The 13,680-nt window shown below is 42.7% G+C and overlaps 1 protein-coding gene across 1 annotated transcript in view; it reads left to right on the top strand.

Moving 5' to 3' along the window:
* Positions 1-13,680, top strand: part of RIC1 (RIC1 homolog, RAB6A GEF complex partner 1) — a gene marked incomplete at its 5' end in the record, with an annotated part of 87,627 nt that overhangs the window by 51,799 nt on the left and 22,148 nt on the right. Inside the window, 4 exons of the mRNA XM_081103128.1 lie at positions 1,466-1,610; positions 4,215-4,263; positions 6,032-6,184; positions 9,584-9,769. Coding sequence (XP_080959254.1) covers positions 1,466-1,610; positions 4,215-4,263; positions 6,032-6,184; positions 9,584-9,769 — 533 coding nt within the window. The remainder of the gene's footprint in view (positions 1-1,465; positions 1,611-4,214; positions 4,264-6,031; positions 6,185-9,583; positions 9,770-13,680) is intronic.

Here is a 13,680-nt window from a genome sequence, read left to right as displayed (position 1 = left end):
GGAGCAAAGAATTTTCAGTAACTACCAGAGGCTCTCTCCGATGATGGCAACTGGCACCCCACCTTGGTCTGACGCCCCCCTCACCTACTCTACCATCCCACTGCGGCCGATGCCTGCCATGTTCTGTGTGTGCCCCTTGGTGGTCAGCGCACATCATAGCAACCCATTGTTTGGTGGTTTGGTTGTTCTGCCGTTCGGTCTGTTTGCGTATTAGTGTTTTATATATGTAGATTTTATTGGGAATTGCTAATGTGAGGCAGAGGGAAAAAGTTCTTACTCTGTTAACAGAGCCTGTCTTCTATAAGGCTAAAATCTATATACCTCCGCTTTGTAGCACATGTACTTATAACAAAAATGTATTAATTCTGCAAATGGAAAAACTTAATTTTTTTAAAATATATATATATGTATATATATATTTCTTTATTGATTTCAGAGAGAAAGGGAGAAGGGGAGAGAGAGAGAAACATCAATGATGAGAATCATTGATTGGCTGCCTCCAGCAGGTCCCCTACTGGGGATGGAGCCCACAACCCAGGCATGTGCCCTTGGCCAGATTCGAACCTGGGACCCTTCAGTCTGCAGGCTGACGCTCTATCCACTGAGCCAAACCAGCTAGGGTGGAAAAACTTAATTTTAAAGCAACTGATACTATAGATATTCTTGACTTGCTGATGGAAATGCTGGCATGTTTTATTTGACTTTACAGTAACAAAATTTGGAATTTACTACACATTGGAATTTTCTCCTTTAGTAGCTATATATGAGGGTGAAAGAACAATTGTTAATTAAAGGATAATATGAGCACCTGGAGTATCCAAACTGGAGATTACTTAATTCTAATGTAAGATTAAACTTCAATTGTGTTTTAACTTGGATCCCTCTGATATTGTCAGTGGAGCATGAAGATAGCAGGGGGAAAGTATTTTACATTTTAAGATACCTTATGTTTTACAAAGTACTTTCACATTTATGTTAAATCATTCAAGGAAGGGCTTATCCCAATTTTATAGAAACTGACTCACCCAAAGCCAAAGACCTTTAAAAAAATGTTTTTTATTGATTTGAGAGAAAGAGAGAGAAACATTGGTGACCTCCCACACACACCCCACTCGGGGATCGAACCAGCAACATTTCAAGTGCACAGGACAATGCTCAACCAACTGAGCCATACCAGCCAGGGCCAAATCCAAACACTTTTAACTCTATATACACAGTTGTAGTTATTCAAGCTGATACTACGCCAAACCTTATAAGTAACTTGGGCACTGAGTTAGTTCTGCTTAGGTCAGGGGTCAGGTCAAGGCTAATGTCCTTACAGTCTTTAACCCTAAATGAGCAGATTCATCTCATTATTTGAAGCAGGCATGCCTTTCTGTTTATTTCACCTTGAAAATACAGACTAAAAAATACGTATTTCTGAAGCAATCATTTATTTTGAATTCTTCTCACAATTTCTTAACAGATATTTGGAACAAAACAGGAGCAGTTAAATTGGTCAGGTGGTCTCCTGACAATAGTGTTGTAATGGTGACCTGGGAATGCGGAGGCTTTTCTTTATGGAGTGTGTTTGGAGCTCAGCTGATTTGTACACTTGGAGGAGATTTTGCGTGAGTCAATAAAGACAAATTTTAGATAAAATAACTCTACTATCTCTCAGACAGTACACACACACACACTCAGAAACTTTGTCATATAGCTACCATTTTGCCTTGACTATTAACCCCAAAACAATTGTAAGGTTCAGAATTAATTTGTTCAGAATGTATTGGTACTGCAAATATCCATCCTCTTAAAACTTCCTGTTTATTCAGTAAAAATGTAGTTATTTATTGAACCTCTTTGTGTATGTGATAGCATGTTAGATTCAAGGTTGAATATGGTTCTCTTCAAGTAGCTTATTATTTAATTAGAGGCCCCGTGCACAAAATTCATGCATGGGTAGAATCCCTAGGCCTAACCAGCGATCAGGCTGATTAGGGCCTGCCAGCTGCTGACCGGGTCCTCCCTTCATTCCTTGTAGTTCCCTGATGGTCAGCGCATGTCATAGCAAGCGATCGGTCTTCCGGTCAAACTCCCGCGGGGACAATTTGCATATTAGGCTTTGATATCCTATACTAGAGGCCCAGTGCACAAAATTTGTGTATGGGTACAGTCCCTAGGCCTGTGATCAGGGCCATCTTCCACAGCTGGCTCTGCCCCCCGCCACCACCCAACCCCAGTTCCCCGTTCACTGTTGGGTGATCGGTGCTTGATGGCTGGGGGAAGGGACCGAGAGGTCAGCTGTTCCTGCCCGCTCACCAGCCCCAGCCCTGCAGTGGTGACCATCAGGCGATTGGAGCCTGCTGGCTGGAGAAAGGTACCAAGAGGTGGTCAGTGCACCTCATAGTGACTGGTCCAGTGGTTGTTCTACTTTTAGGGTCAATTTGCATATTACACTTTTATTATATAGGAGGATAGAGGCCTGCTGCATGAGTGGGGGCCAGCTGGCCTGCCCTGAAGGGGGTACCAGATGGGGTGGGAGGAGCTCGCTGAGGGGTGGGGTGGGACCGCTGGGGCAGGGGCTGCAGGGTTTACAGGCCAGCCACAACCCCGATGAGGGTGAGGGTCCCCACTGGAGGATGGTGCTGGCCTGGGCGAGGGGCCTGGGGTGGCTTATAGGCTGGTCACACTCCTGATTGAAGTGGTGGGTCTCCACTGGGGGGTGGGGTAGCCTGGGTGAGGGGCCAGGGGTGGGTGCAGGCCGGCCAAGCCCCCAGCTTTGTCAGGAAGGACATCCAGAAGACGTCCAGTCTAATTAGCATATTACCCTTTTATTAGTATCTATATAATAAAAGCCTAAGCGACCATTAGACCAGAACGACCAGTTGCTATGATATGCACCGACCACCAGGGGCAGAGGCTAAAGGCAGGAGCTGCCCCCTGGTGGTCAGTGCGCTCCCACAAGGGGAGTACCACTCAGCCAGAAGCTGGGCTCACAGCTGCTGAGTGCAGCGGTGGTAGTGGGAGCCTCTCCCACCTCCACAGCAGCTCTAAGGAGCAGCAAGCCAAACGGTAAGGAGCAGCGAGCAGGTGGGTGGTAAGGAGTGAGGGGTCCTGGACTGCAAGAGGGATGTCTGACTGCCGGCTTAGGCCTGTTACCAACAATCAGACATCCCCCGAGGGGTCCTGGGCTGTGAGAGGGCACAGGCCGGACTGAGGAATCCCCCCCACCCCAGTCCATGAATTTCATGCACCGGGCCTCTAGTATGTGTGTGTGTTAATAAGCTAAGTATCCCTCCGACCATGGGTTATTTACACAGAAACGGCACCATGGCCTGGCACTGACAAAGCAACATTCGGCTTCTCCCAAGTCGGACACAGGCCCCACCACCACCCCAGAGCGACACCCCACCAAATCACAGCCGATGCTGCTGAGACCCCATGGCGCAAAATGTGGACCACAGCCCAGCCCAGAAACAGTCACTATGGGTGCCGGGTAATGACTTCACGTAGCAAAGCCCAGTATTTCTTCAGCCCAAGAAAACGACTTGCTTTATAGCCAAGTGCAAACATTTTACACTTTAACCAAATGTCTGTGAGGCGTTTTCCTATGCCTCATCTCATTTGATCCTCACAGAATTCCTGGAGAAGGTAGATTGGAGACTTGGTGGAATCCTATTTTCTTTTCATTAGCCGGAAAACGGAGATTTAAAAAATTTAGAAACTTGACCCAACTGGAAAGAAGTAAGAAATGGTGGACCTTAAAAATGACTAGGTTTTCTCACTGCACAGAATATAGTCAAGCACTGCTGCAGTTAAATATTTTACCCTTTGTTCTCCCTGCGTGATCTGCAATAATAATCTGTTTCATGTTGATATTTACTGCTGTGTTGCTGACAGTTACCTGGAAGAGAAGTTGGGGCTGGAAAATGTTTAGCTACATCAGAAAGCAGGTCTAATTAAGCAAGTTTATTCTATATATATAAAAGTCTAAGTTGATTCATGCATGCACGATACATATAAAGCTCTTGCTGGTGCCAATCGCACACATGTGTTTCAATCTGTCATTGTCAATTGTGAATTCGGTTGACATTTCTATTATAGAGAAAGAGCAAATAGCAATATTAAAATATTTCTTCTAATTAATTGCAATGTGCATGAATTCGTGCACCCGGCCACTAGTTATATATAATTAGATGACTCTTTTTAATTAAGTTTCTATTCTCTTTTAGTTATAGGTCTGATGGTACCAAAAAAGATCCCCTTAAGATCAATTCTATGGTAAGTACTGTCTATGAAATACTGATATAGTGTGGAAAACTTGGATTTTTCTTCTTTTTTCCCCCTCACATTGGTCTGATAAAATTACAAAGCTATTTTAGTCTCAGCAAACTCTTCTCATGTAGTTCTTGCTTTGAAAAAAAAAAAAAAAAAGGTTGTTTTGTTTGTTGTTTTAATCAGGAAGCTGTTCAACTTTCAGTATTCAATTTTGTTTTTTCTTAGCAAGCCCCATCATCATTGAGAATATAGTGCCATAGTGAAACGAGACCACTCTATTTCCTAAATATACCTCCATTTCTTATGTGGCTCACTAGCACCCACTTCTCATGACCTCCTTTTAACATGAAATGAAATGCTCATTGACTATTTTTCCTGGAGGACATGCTCTTGTGCATTATTTGAGCATATTTTTAGAACTTTCCATAAATGTGTATCAAGAGAATTGTAGTTGCTTTCACAACAGTATTTTCATGTGTTTCTTTAGAAAGCAGTGAGGTGTAATCCGTCTTTACATAAAAGCAGTGTCTTACTGCAGTCCCTCTGCGTACCATCTCTGTGATGTTAGTGCTATGAGTGCTCTACATGGGAAGAGGTTTCCTGACCTTCTGTTTCTTTAATAATTAAAATCCCCATGGGACTTGAATAGTGGTTCCTAACCTTTCACAACCAAGAACCCCAGTTGATGTCTAGTCCTACCTCCATATTTTAAAATAGGTTTTGAACAAATGCCATTTCTGTAACTGCCAGTCAGTGCTTCTGAATGGCATGCAACAGCCAGTGTTATCAACCTCACTAAGTTATTTCAGTCACAAACTAAGACCTTAATAAGCATTTTAGTTAGCTTGTGCAACTTTTATCACGGGAAAGCAAAACTATTACACTTTTGAAATTTTGTAACAATTCTTGGACTTACCATTACTGTTTTCTTGGCCTTGCAGATTGGAAATCACTGATTTTCTTTTGTTGTTGTTGTTTTTTACTATCATGGAATTTATAGAATATTACAATTTGCTGGGCCTGGAGAATTTATTTGAACGTTTCCATTTTACAGAGGAAGAAACTTATACTCTGAAAAACCAAATAGATTGGCCAAGGTAGAGTGAAAACCCTCCACCTTGCTTCCATATCCTTCTTTACTCCATACAAACTGCACCTGTTTTGGGTGCCTTTTTTTTTTTTTTTTTTTTCTCAAGCTTCAGCTAGGCCAGTGGTCGGCAAACTGCGGCTCGTGAGCCACATGCGGCTGTTTGGCCCCTTGAGTGTGGCTCTTCCACAAAATACCGACTTCTGCGCATGGGCCACGAAGTTTCAATTGCACTGTAGTGCGTGCCTGCACGTGGTATTTTGTGGAAGAGCCACACTCAGGGGGCCAAAGAGCCTCATGTGGCTCACGAGCCGCAGTTTGCCGACCACTGATAGGCAACTGGGTCTTCCTCTGTAAGGAATGTCTTTGTATTTGAGAGTCAGTTAAATTAATGGAGAAGAGTTAAGATTGATGTGTAGTGTTTTCACTATTGTAGGTAGAGAGCAGGGTGGGGGGTTTCCACTGAGACAGCTGGCATGTGGTCGATGTAGGTATTTGTAGTGGATGCAGATTCTTGTCTGGGTTGTTTGTCATAGTTTCTCTAACCTTCAAAAGTCATTAACCATGCTGCTGTTGGTTATTTCAGAATTTGAATATTTGAAGCTAAGAAAGAACAACAAACTTTTTAGTGTTTTGATTTTCCCCCGTTTTCCTTCTCTTTCTTCCTCCTCCTCTCTCTCTCAGAGCTGGGGTGCAGAAGGCTATCACCTATGGGTAATCAGCGGATTTGGCTCTCAAAACACTGAAATTGAGCCTGAGCCCAAGAGTATAGTTAAACAGCCTGGCATTCTGCTGTTTCAGTTTATCAAGAGTGCACTCACCGTAAACCCTTGTATGGTAAGTTTATTTAATTATAACTGTTTTTGGGTGGTGTTTTTTTTTTTAGTGGCTTTCATATTAGAATCAGACTTTTCCTAGGACACACATGTGTTGAGTATACTCTTAAAATTGGCATATTATCTTCTTTTGTATATTTTCTGTGATTCTGTATTGTTTTTTTAAATTGCTATTAAATTTACACCAAAATTTTATTTTTGAGCTACTGTTGTTTTTTTAAAAGAAAGGGTCACAAGCAACTTGAGGAAAAGCAGTGTTTACAGATTTACTTAAATAACTTGAATAAAATTTAGTCTTTATCTCAGTAGCATTTCCCAAAGTGTGTTCCAGCAGGCTTTATGAGAAATATCCATAGCAATTACACAGGATAAGAAAAGGTTATGTTATGTGTGAAATAAGGGAGTTAAAGCTGTAGCGATTTCTTCATTGTGGGTCTCCAGGGCCTTTCCATGCTAGTGGACATTATGCAAGTCCAGGAGCTGGTGTATAAAAACCAGTTCCCAAGCTTATGTAACTATGAAATGTTAAGGAATACATTGAAGAAAAGATGCCTAGGAACCTGTTTTGCGAAATATTCCCCCAAATTATAATGTAAATTCTTCATGTTTTACCAGTCTGAAATAACATATATTAATATTATATACTAGAGGCCCGGTGCACAAAAATTTGTGCACTCGGTGGGGAGGGGGGCATCCCTCAGCCCGGCCTGTGTCCTCTCGCAGTCTGGGACCACTTGGGAGATAACGACCTGCTGGCTTAGGCCTGCTCCTGGGTGGCAGAGGGCAGGCCTAATCCCTAGGTGCAGCCCCTGGTCGGGCTCAGAGCAGGGCCGATTGGGGAGTTGGGGCGCCGCCCCCTGTCATGCACAGAGCAGGGCGGATTGGGAGGTTGCGATGCCACCCTCAGTCACGCTCAGGGTAGGGACGATTGGGGCGTTGGGGCACTGCCCCGTCACACTCAAGGCAGGGTCGATGGGGAGGTTGCGGCGCCACCCCCTGTCACGCACAGAACAGGGCCAATCGGGGTTGGGGCGCTGCCCCCTGTCACGCACAGAGCAGGGCCCAACAGGGGGGTTGGGGCTCCGTACCCTGTCACACAGCAGGGCCGATCAGGGGGTTGGGGAGCTCCCCCCTGTCACGCACAGACCAGGGCCGATCAGGGAGTTGGGGAGCTCCCCCCTGTCACGCACAGAGCAGGACCCATCAGGGGGTTGGGGCGCTGCCCCCTGTCACGCACAGAGCAGGGCCCAACGGGGGTTGGGGCTCCGTACCCTGTCACACACAGAGCAGGGCTGATCAGGGGGTTGGGGAGTTCCCCCCTGTCACTCACAGAGTAGGGCTGATAGGGGAGTTGGGGCACCGCCCCCTGTCACACACAGAGCAAGGCCGATCAGGGGTTTGAGGCGCCGCCCTCTATCACCCACAGAGCAAGGCCGATCAGGGGGTTGGGGCGCCACCACTCTCACACTCAGGGCAGGGCCGATGGGGAGGTTATGGCTCTATCCTGTCACACACAGAGCAGGGCCCGTGGGGTGGGGGGTTGGGGCGCAGCACCCTGTCACACACAGAGCCGCAGGGCGATCAGGGGGTTGGGGAGCTCCCCCTATCAGGCACAGAGCAGGGCCGATCAGGGGGTTGGGGTGCCTTCCCCTGTCAGGAACAGAGCAGGGCAGATAGGGAGGTTGTGGCCCCGCCCCCTGTCACACACAGAGCCGCAGGGCGATCAGGGGGTTTGGGCGCTGCCCCCGTCACGCTGATCCTGGTTCCGGGAGGCCTCGTGGCTCCGCTGATCCCGGTGCTGGGAGGCATATTACCCTTTTACTATATAGAATAGAGGCTTGGTGCATGGGTGGGGGCTGGCTGGTTTGCCCTGAAAGGTGTCCTGGATCAGGGTGGGGGTCCCCACTGGGGTGCCTGGCCTGTCTGGGTGAGGGGCTGAGGGCTGTTTTCAGGCTGGGACTAAAGCTCCCAACTGCTCCTTTTTTTCTTTTTTTTTTTTTATTCTGGGCCAGCTTTAGCTCTGGCTCCAGCTCTTAGGCCTCCACTCCTGAAAACAGGTATCTGGTTTGTTTAGGTTCTATAATCGAAACTCTGTATCAACTCCAGCTCTGAGATCCCGGCAGGATGAAAGCAGGTTTCTGGGGTTTTGTTTAGCTTCTATATTTGTAACTATGTTTCAAACTGCAGGCTCAGAGGCCTGCAAGGCAGGCGGGGAACATTGGTTTCCTCCGTCACTGAAGCAAGCAAGCCTCATGTTAGTTTCAAGCTGCCTGGCTGCCAGCCGCCATCTTGGCTGGCAGTTAGTTTGCATATCTCGCTGATTAGCCAATGGGAAGGGTAGCAGTCGTACGCCAATTATCATGTTTCTCTTTTATTAGATAGGATTGTTAATATGTAATAATAGTATATATTACATGTTAGGAGTGCATATCTAAATATCTGCCACCAATGGGTTTTAAAATATTTGGTGCAGCTAAAATTTACAATACATGTACAAAGAATGTGGACATAGCCTGAATCTTTTATCTTACTACTATAGTTGAAGAATAAGGATGCCCAGAAAAACAGAGTATTTCTTGTTCTCCCCATCCCAAATAATAATTTAAAAGCACCATTGAGCTTTATGTCAAGACATTTGTACTACAAGGGGACAGTGAGGATCTCTGGGGCACTAATCTGATTTGAATAGCCAGTGAAGAATCTTGCCTGTGTTGGAGAACACTGGTCTTTGATTGAAAACCAGGGCATAATCATTAAGAAAAGAAGCTGTCTTATTTGTCTAAATATCCTCGGAACTTGACACAGTCCTTGGCACTAACCAAGCATTTACCAAGTGATCATTGAATTGTTCCAAACCAGGACCACGGACTTAGCCTGTCCTTCCTCCTCCTGTGGCTTAAAGATCCTCCAGCATCATGTTACCCCATCCCCAACCCACCCCTTCCTGCCATGTGGGCACAAGTGAGCACACACACAAGCTGTTCAACCAGACATGTTCTCTTACCACCGTTCATGAGGCATTTTATATGAAACTAACTCATAAACTTAGATAATGAGTAGTTAGGTTTAGTTTTCAGATGGACAGTCTCATAGCATTGCCATGTTGGAGTAGTAATCAAAGATACTGCTATAGCAGTTGCAAACCTGAGCATGTTTTGGAATCTATATGACAAAAGGACTTAAAATTTTCATTTACACTGGGAAGCAAGTATTGAAATATAATAGTATATTAGATCATTTTGTAGTCGTGTCTTCTGTGAGGAAAATGACCATTAAGATATGTGGTACATTTCCTGTAATAAAACTGAATTTACGTACTTACTTACTTTCCCCTACCTAATACTGAGTTGTTTTTATTTCCTTCTTTGCCCTGCTGCTTCCTTTTTTCCCCCTCATCTAGAGTAACCAAGAGCAGGTGTTGCTTCAGGGGGAGGATCGATTGTACTTGAACTGTGGAGAGGCCTCACAAACTCAGAACCCCAGGAGTTCTTCAGTTCACTATAAGCCCAGCTCGTTGGCAGAGGGCGGTTTTGAGTCTCAGAGTTTAAGCACTTTACTCGGACATCGACATTGGCATGTGGTCCAAGTAAGTCTTCATTGGCTGTTGACTTATCCTTGGTAAGACAGCACCTGGAGCAGATTTTTAAATATTTCCTCTGTTGCTTTAGAAAACTGAGAACTTTTTTGACCTTTTTGACTGTCATGTCTCTCTTTTGCTTTTCCATGTTCTTGTTTTCTTGTCTTCTGCTTCCTTTCTTTCCACTTGACATAGAGCATATTACCACCCTCTTTAAGTCCTTTAACAGTAATCAGTTTCAAAAATAGGAAGTTTATGTTTTGCCCTCTTACTGAGCAAAACTATTTTACTTCCAAACTTTTTGGGGGATATAAATTTAGCTCTGTAAATTTGCATAGGCAAAAATGTAGTAATTTCACGGAAACTAACAGTATTGATTAGTACCCTGTGCAGCAGCTGACCTTGTAGTCCTTGGGACATATTGAGTTTAATTGTTTGACTTTAAACCAAATTTGCAGACTTCTGGTCAGTATAGAACTTTATTGTTACTAATTTTGTTATTACTTAATCTTATTCCAAATTATTTACTCATTCTACAACTTTAAATTAGTTTCTTATAGTAATTCTGATAAATTGGCATTTAATATGAAAATTTTGAATTTTGATACCAAATAAAATTAGTTTAATCAATAAATTGAAGTTTCTTGAAAGAAACTTTAATATACAATTTCAGACCTGAGAGTGTTCTTTCACCTTTTGATATCAAAATGCCTTAGGTACATCAGTGCCTACTCTTGAATTATGGTTTTAGTCAGTTTCTCTTTCCACAGTTCTTTGCCTTCTATATTCTGTACTCTTCCCTCACTAGCTTACTTCAGCTCCCATGTCACTTTCAGTTGACTCTGAATAGAGATAATGAGAGACAGAAGAATGGTCATTAGGTGAAAAATTAAAGGAAGAAAATCTCCTACATTGACATGTGGTATACACTAAAATATAAAGTGTATTTAACTTATATTAGTAAAATCAAACAATGTGCATACCATTTTATAATTAGTAACAATTTTTAAATAAAACTGCATCAGCTACTTCCTTGACTAAAATTTTCCACTGCTCCCTTCTCTCCTATAGCCATTTCTCTGCTATTTTCATTTCCCCATACTTTGAACTATTCATTCTACACTGACCTAGCATCAATGCCAGTTCTGCCTAGCCAGGTCTGTGTTGCCAGAGAGCCAAGTAGAGCAGAGGATCAAAGAAGGTAGGTCTGGAACTCAAAAATCCCTCAGGCAATAACAAAAATTGAATTTCCTTCCAGCTCAAAAATTCAGTGATTCTGTGATTCTTAACCATCTATGAAGTATCCCATATTAGAATCCTTTAACACTGATTTTACAGCTTTAGACGAAGTAGGTACTAGCAAGATTCTTGTCATTCTATTCTTCAGATACCGATAGTATTTGGAAAAATGAACTCGTTTAACTCTAGCTTTACCTAATTTCTTTCAGTTCCTTAAAATTCATGAAAATAATGCCAGGGTTGTACTCCCACAACAATTAAGTTATAATGGACTCATAGAATTTTTAGAGCTGGGAGGACCTCAGAGATCATGTAGTCCAACTGGATTTTATACATGAGGAACTGAGCCTCAGGGAAGTTAGGTGAGTTGCCGAAGGTCACACAGCAGAGTAGTGTCAGACTTGTTCTTACCATAATGTAAGCTAAAGTAATAGTCTAACCTATTTCAAAACCTAGGTACTAAATACTGAATCATGTAATATGTTGCTGACCTTGAGCTAAAACCTAGAATGTGCCTTTTTGGCAATGTTTTTACTTGGATTTACCCTGTATTTTGTTTGCTGGCACTCCAGCTACATGAGTCAGTGCAGCGTGGTGATGTTTTGGTGGGGTGTTTTACAACGTTCATGTAATTTCATGCTTTACTTTTCAGCTCCTTAGCCATTAGTAATGATTTTCTGAAGAAACAGAGGTCAAGACAACATTCTCCCCTTCAACATATGCTCTTGTCTAGGATAAATGCCCACTTACTCCATCAGAGTGGCTTTGTTTGTATGCTTTTTGTGCAGCTAGAGTTCATCAAATAGGCTCCAGCTCATTCTGCTGCTCTGTCTGTTCCTCATCTAGATAACTGGGTGTTTTGTTTAAGTTTTCTCCCTTGTGTTTGTTAGTTTCCTGATCAGAAGATTCTATGTTATGTTTTTTCCTTTAACTAAAACATCACAGATACTTATCAGAAGCAGGGTTGGTAGTTGCTGGTAGAGATGGTGTTTGTTTGTTTTAATTTAGTTTCCCTAGCTACACATTTTTTAAAAATTTGAAAGTAGTTTGTTGACAGATGGAGCACAAATAATATGAAATTAAAAACAAAAATAACAACAGTATGCTTGTGGTATTAGGGTATGTTCCTTCTTTGATTGCCATTTATTTTAATACTCAGCATTTTGTGTAATATAAATGTTTATTTCTGAAAGGTGCACGAATCATTACCATCCAGTGTTCTGAAATGTTGGTTTTCTAGTTAACCTGGCTAACTATTTGGAAAGAGTAAGCTTCATGAAATGTGGGAGATAAACACCTACAATGTGTTAAGCATGTCAGCAGCAAGGATTCTAAAGGCTATTTTATTTATAAATGATTTACTCTCATTCCTCTGTACCAGGTGTGGTGTTGGCACAGATCAAATCTTCTAGGAAGAGGGCTCTCACAGTCTCACCAGTTACAGACAGAAGTGGGTCTAGGCAGGAGACAGGGTTTTAGCAGAATGACTTTAAGGGAAAAAAATTAGGTTGAGACTGAAGAGAATCCTAAGAATTTAGGAGTAGAGATTCTGTACCCCAGCACTCAGTTTCTCAGTGGTCGGGCATGACTTTGGGCCTGAGTATGGAATCCTGACCTGAGTTTCTGCAGTTTTTGTTAGCTGCTGCTTTTCCTTACTTCTGCCATTTTTTGTTCTCAGTATTAGGGGCAGAGCTCAAAGTTCAGGTGGCACAGATCAGTAAAGGTGACCTACTGGGGTAAAAATAAAAGTTTTTATTATTTTATGACATCTTCAGATACAAAACTACATGAGTAATAAAGCACTTTGAGTTTTGAAAATAAACCATTTGTGGCACCCCAGAGACTTTTGAGGTTTCAAAGAATAAACTGTTTCTTACAGATATTCATCAGAGTGTGATCATAAAAGATTTAACCTAGGTTTCCATGATTAGAAACTCCTCGTGTTGGCACCCACCTCGCGCTCTACCCACCCACACATTTCATAAATGTTTATGAAATACCAAGATATTGGGGAAGGGGATCCTTTTAGTGTCATTGGTGGCTGGCCCAGTTATATTCCAGATACATCCTTCAGGTGACTGTTTTCTTCATCCAAAAAAAAAATAAAAGAATTTTGCTTACAGCCTCCTACAAAACTACTTTCATCTTTTATTTTGCCACCTGTTCATAACCTTAGATTATCATTATTCTGAACTAATTTCATCTATCAAGTGAGTTTTATTATTGGGCTGAATAGTATGGCATATCCGTTAAGATACAAGTTAAGCATTCTTCAAGCATATATTGTGACACCTTTTTCTTTTTCTTTTTTTTTGTAATATATTCCATTGATTTTTTCACAGAGAGGAAGGGAGAGGAATAGAGAGCTAGAAACATCGATGAGAGAGAAACATCGGTCAGCTGCCTCCTGCACACCCTCCACTGGGGATGTGCCCGCAACCAAGGCACATGCCCTTGACCAGAATTGAACCTGGGACCCCTCAGTCCGCAAGCCGACTCTCTATCCACTGAGCCAAACCAGTTAGGGCTGACACCGTTATCTTTAATTCCAGCACTGGAGTTAAATTTTTCTAATGTACAAACAGCTAGTAATTTATTTAGAATATAGGTTGGCTTACTAAATAACAAGTGAAGTCTAACTAGTGGTTTTATAAATAAACTTTGTCCACGTTAATGCAGAT

This window comes from Myotis nattereri (assembly GCF_964212035.1).
Source record: "Myotis nattereri genome assembly, chromosome: 12".
Taxonomy (NCBI): Eukaryota; Metazoa; Chordata; class Mammalia; order Chiroptera; family Vespertilionidae; genus Myotis; species Myotis nattereri.
Note: the sequence above shows the minus strand (reverse complement) of the source record. Positions and strands in the feature narration are given on the sequence as shown.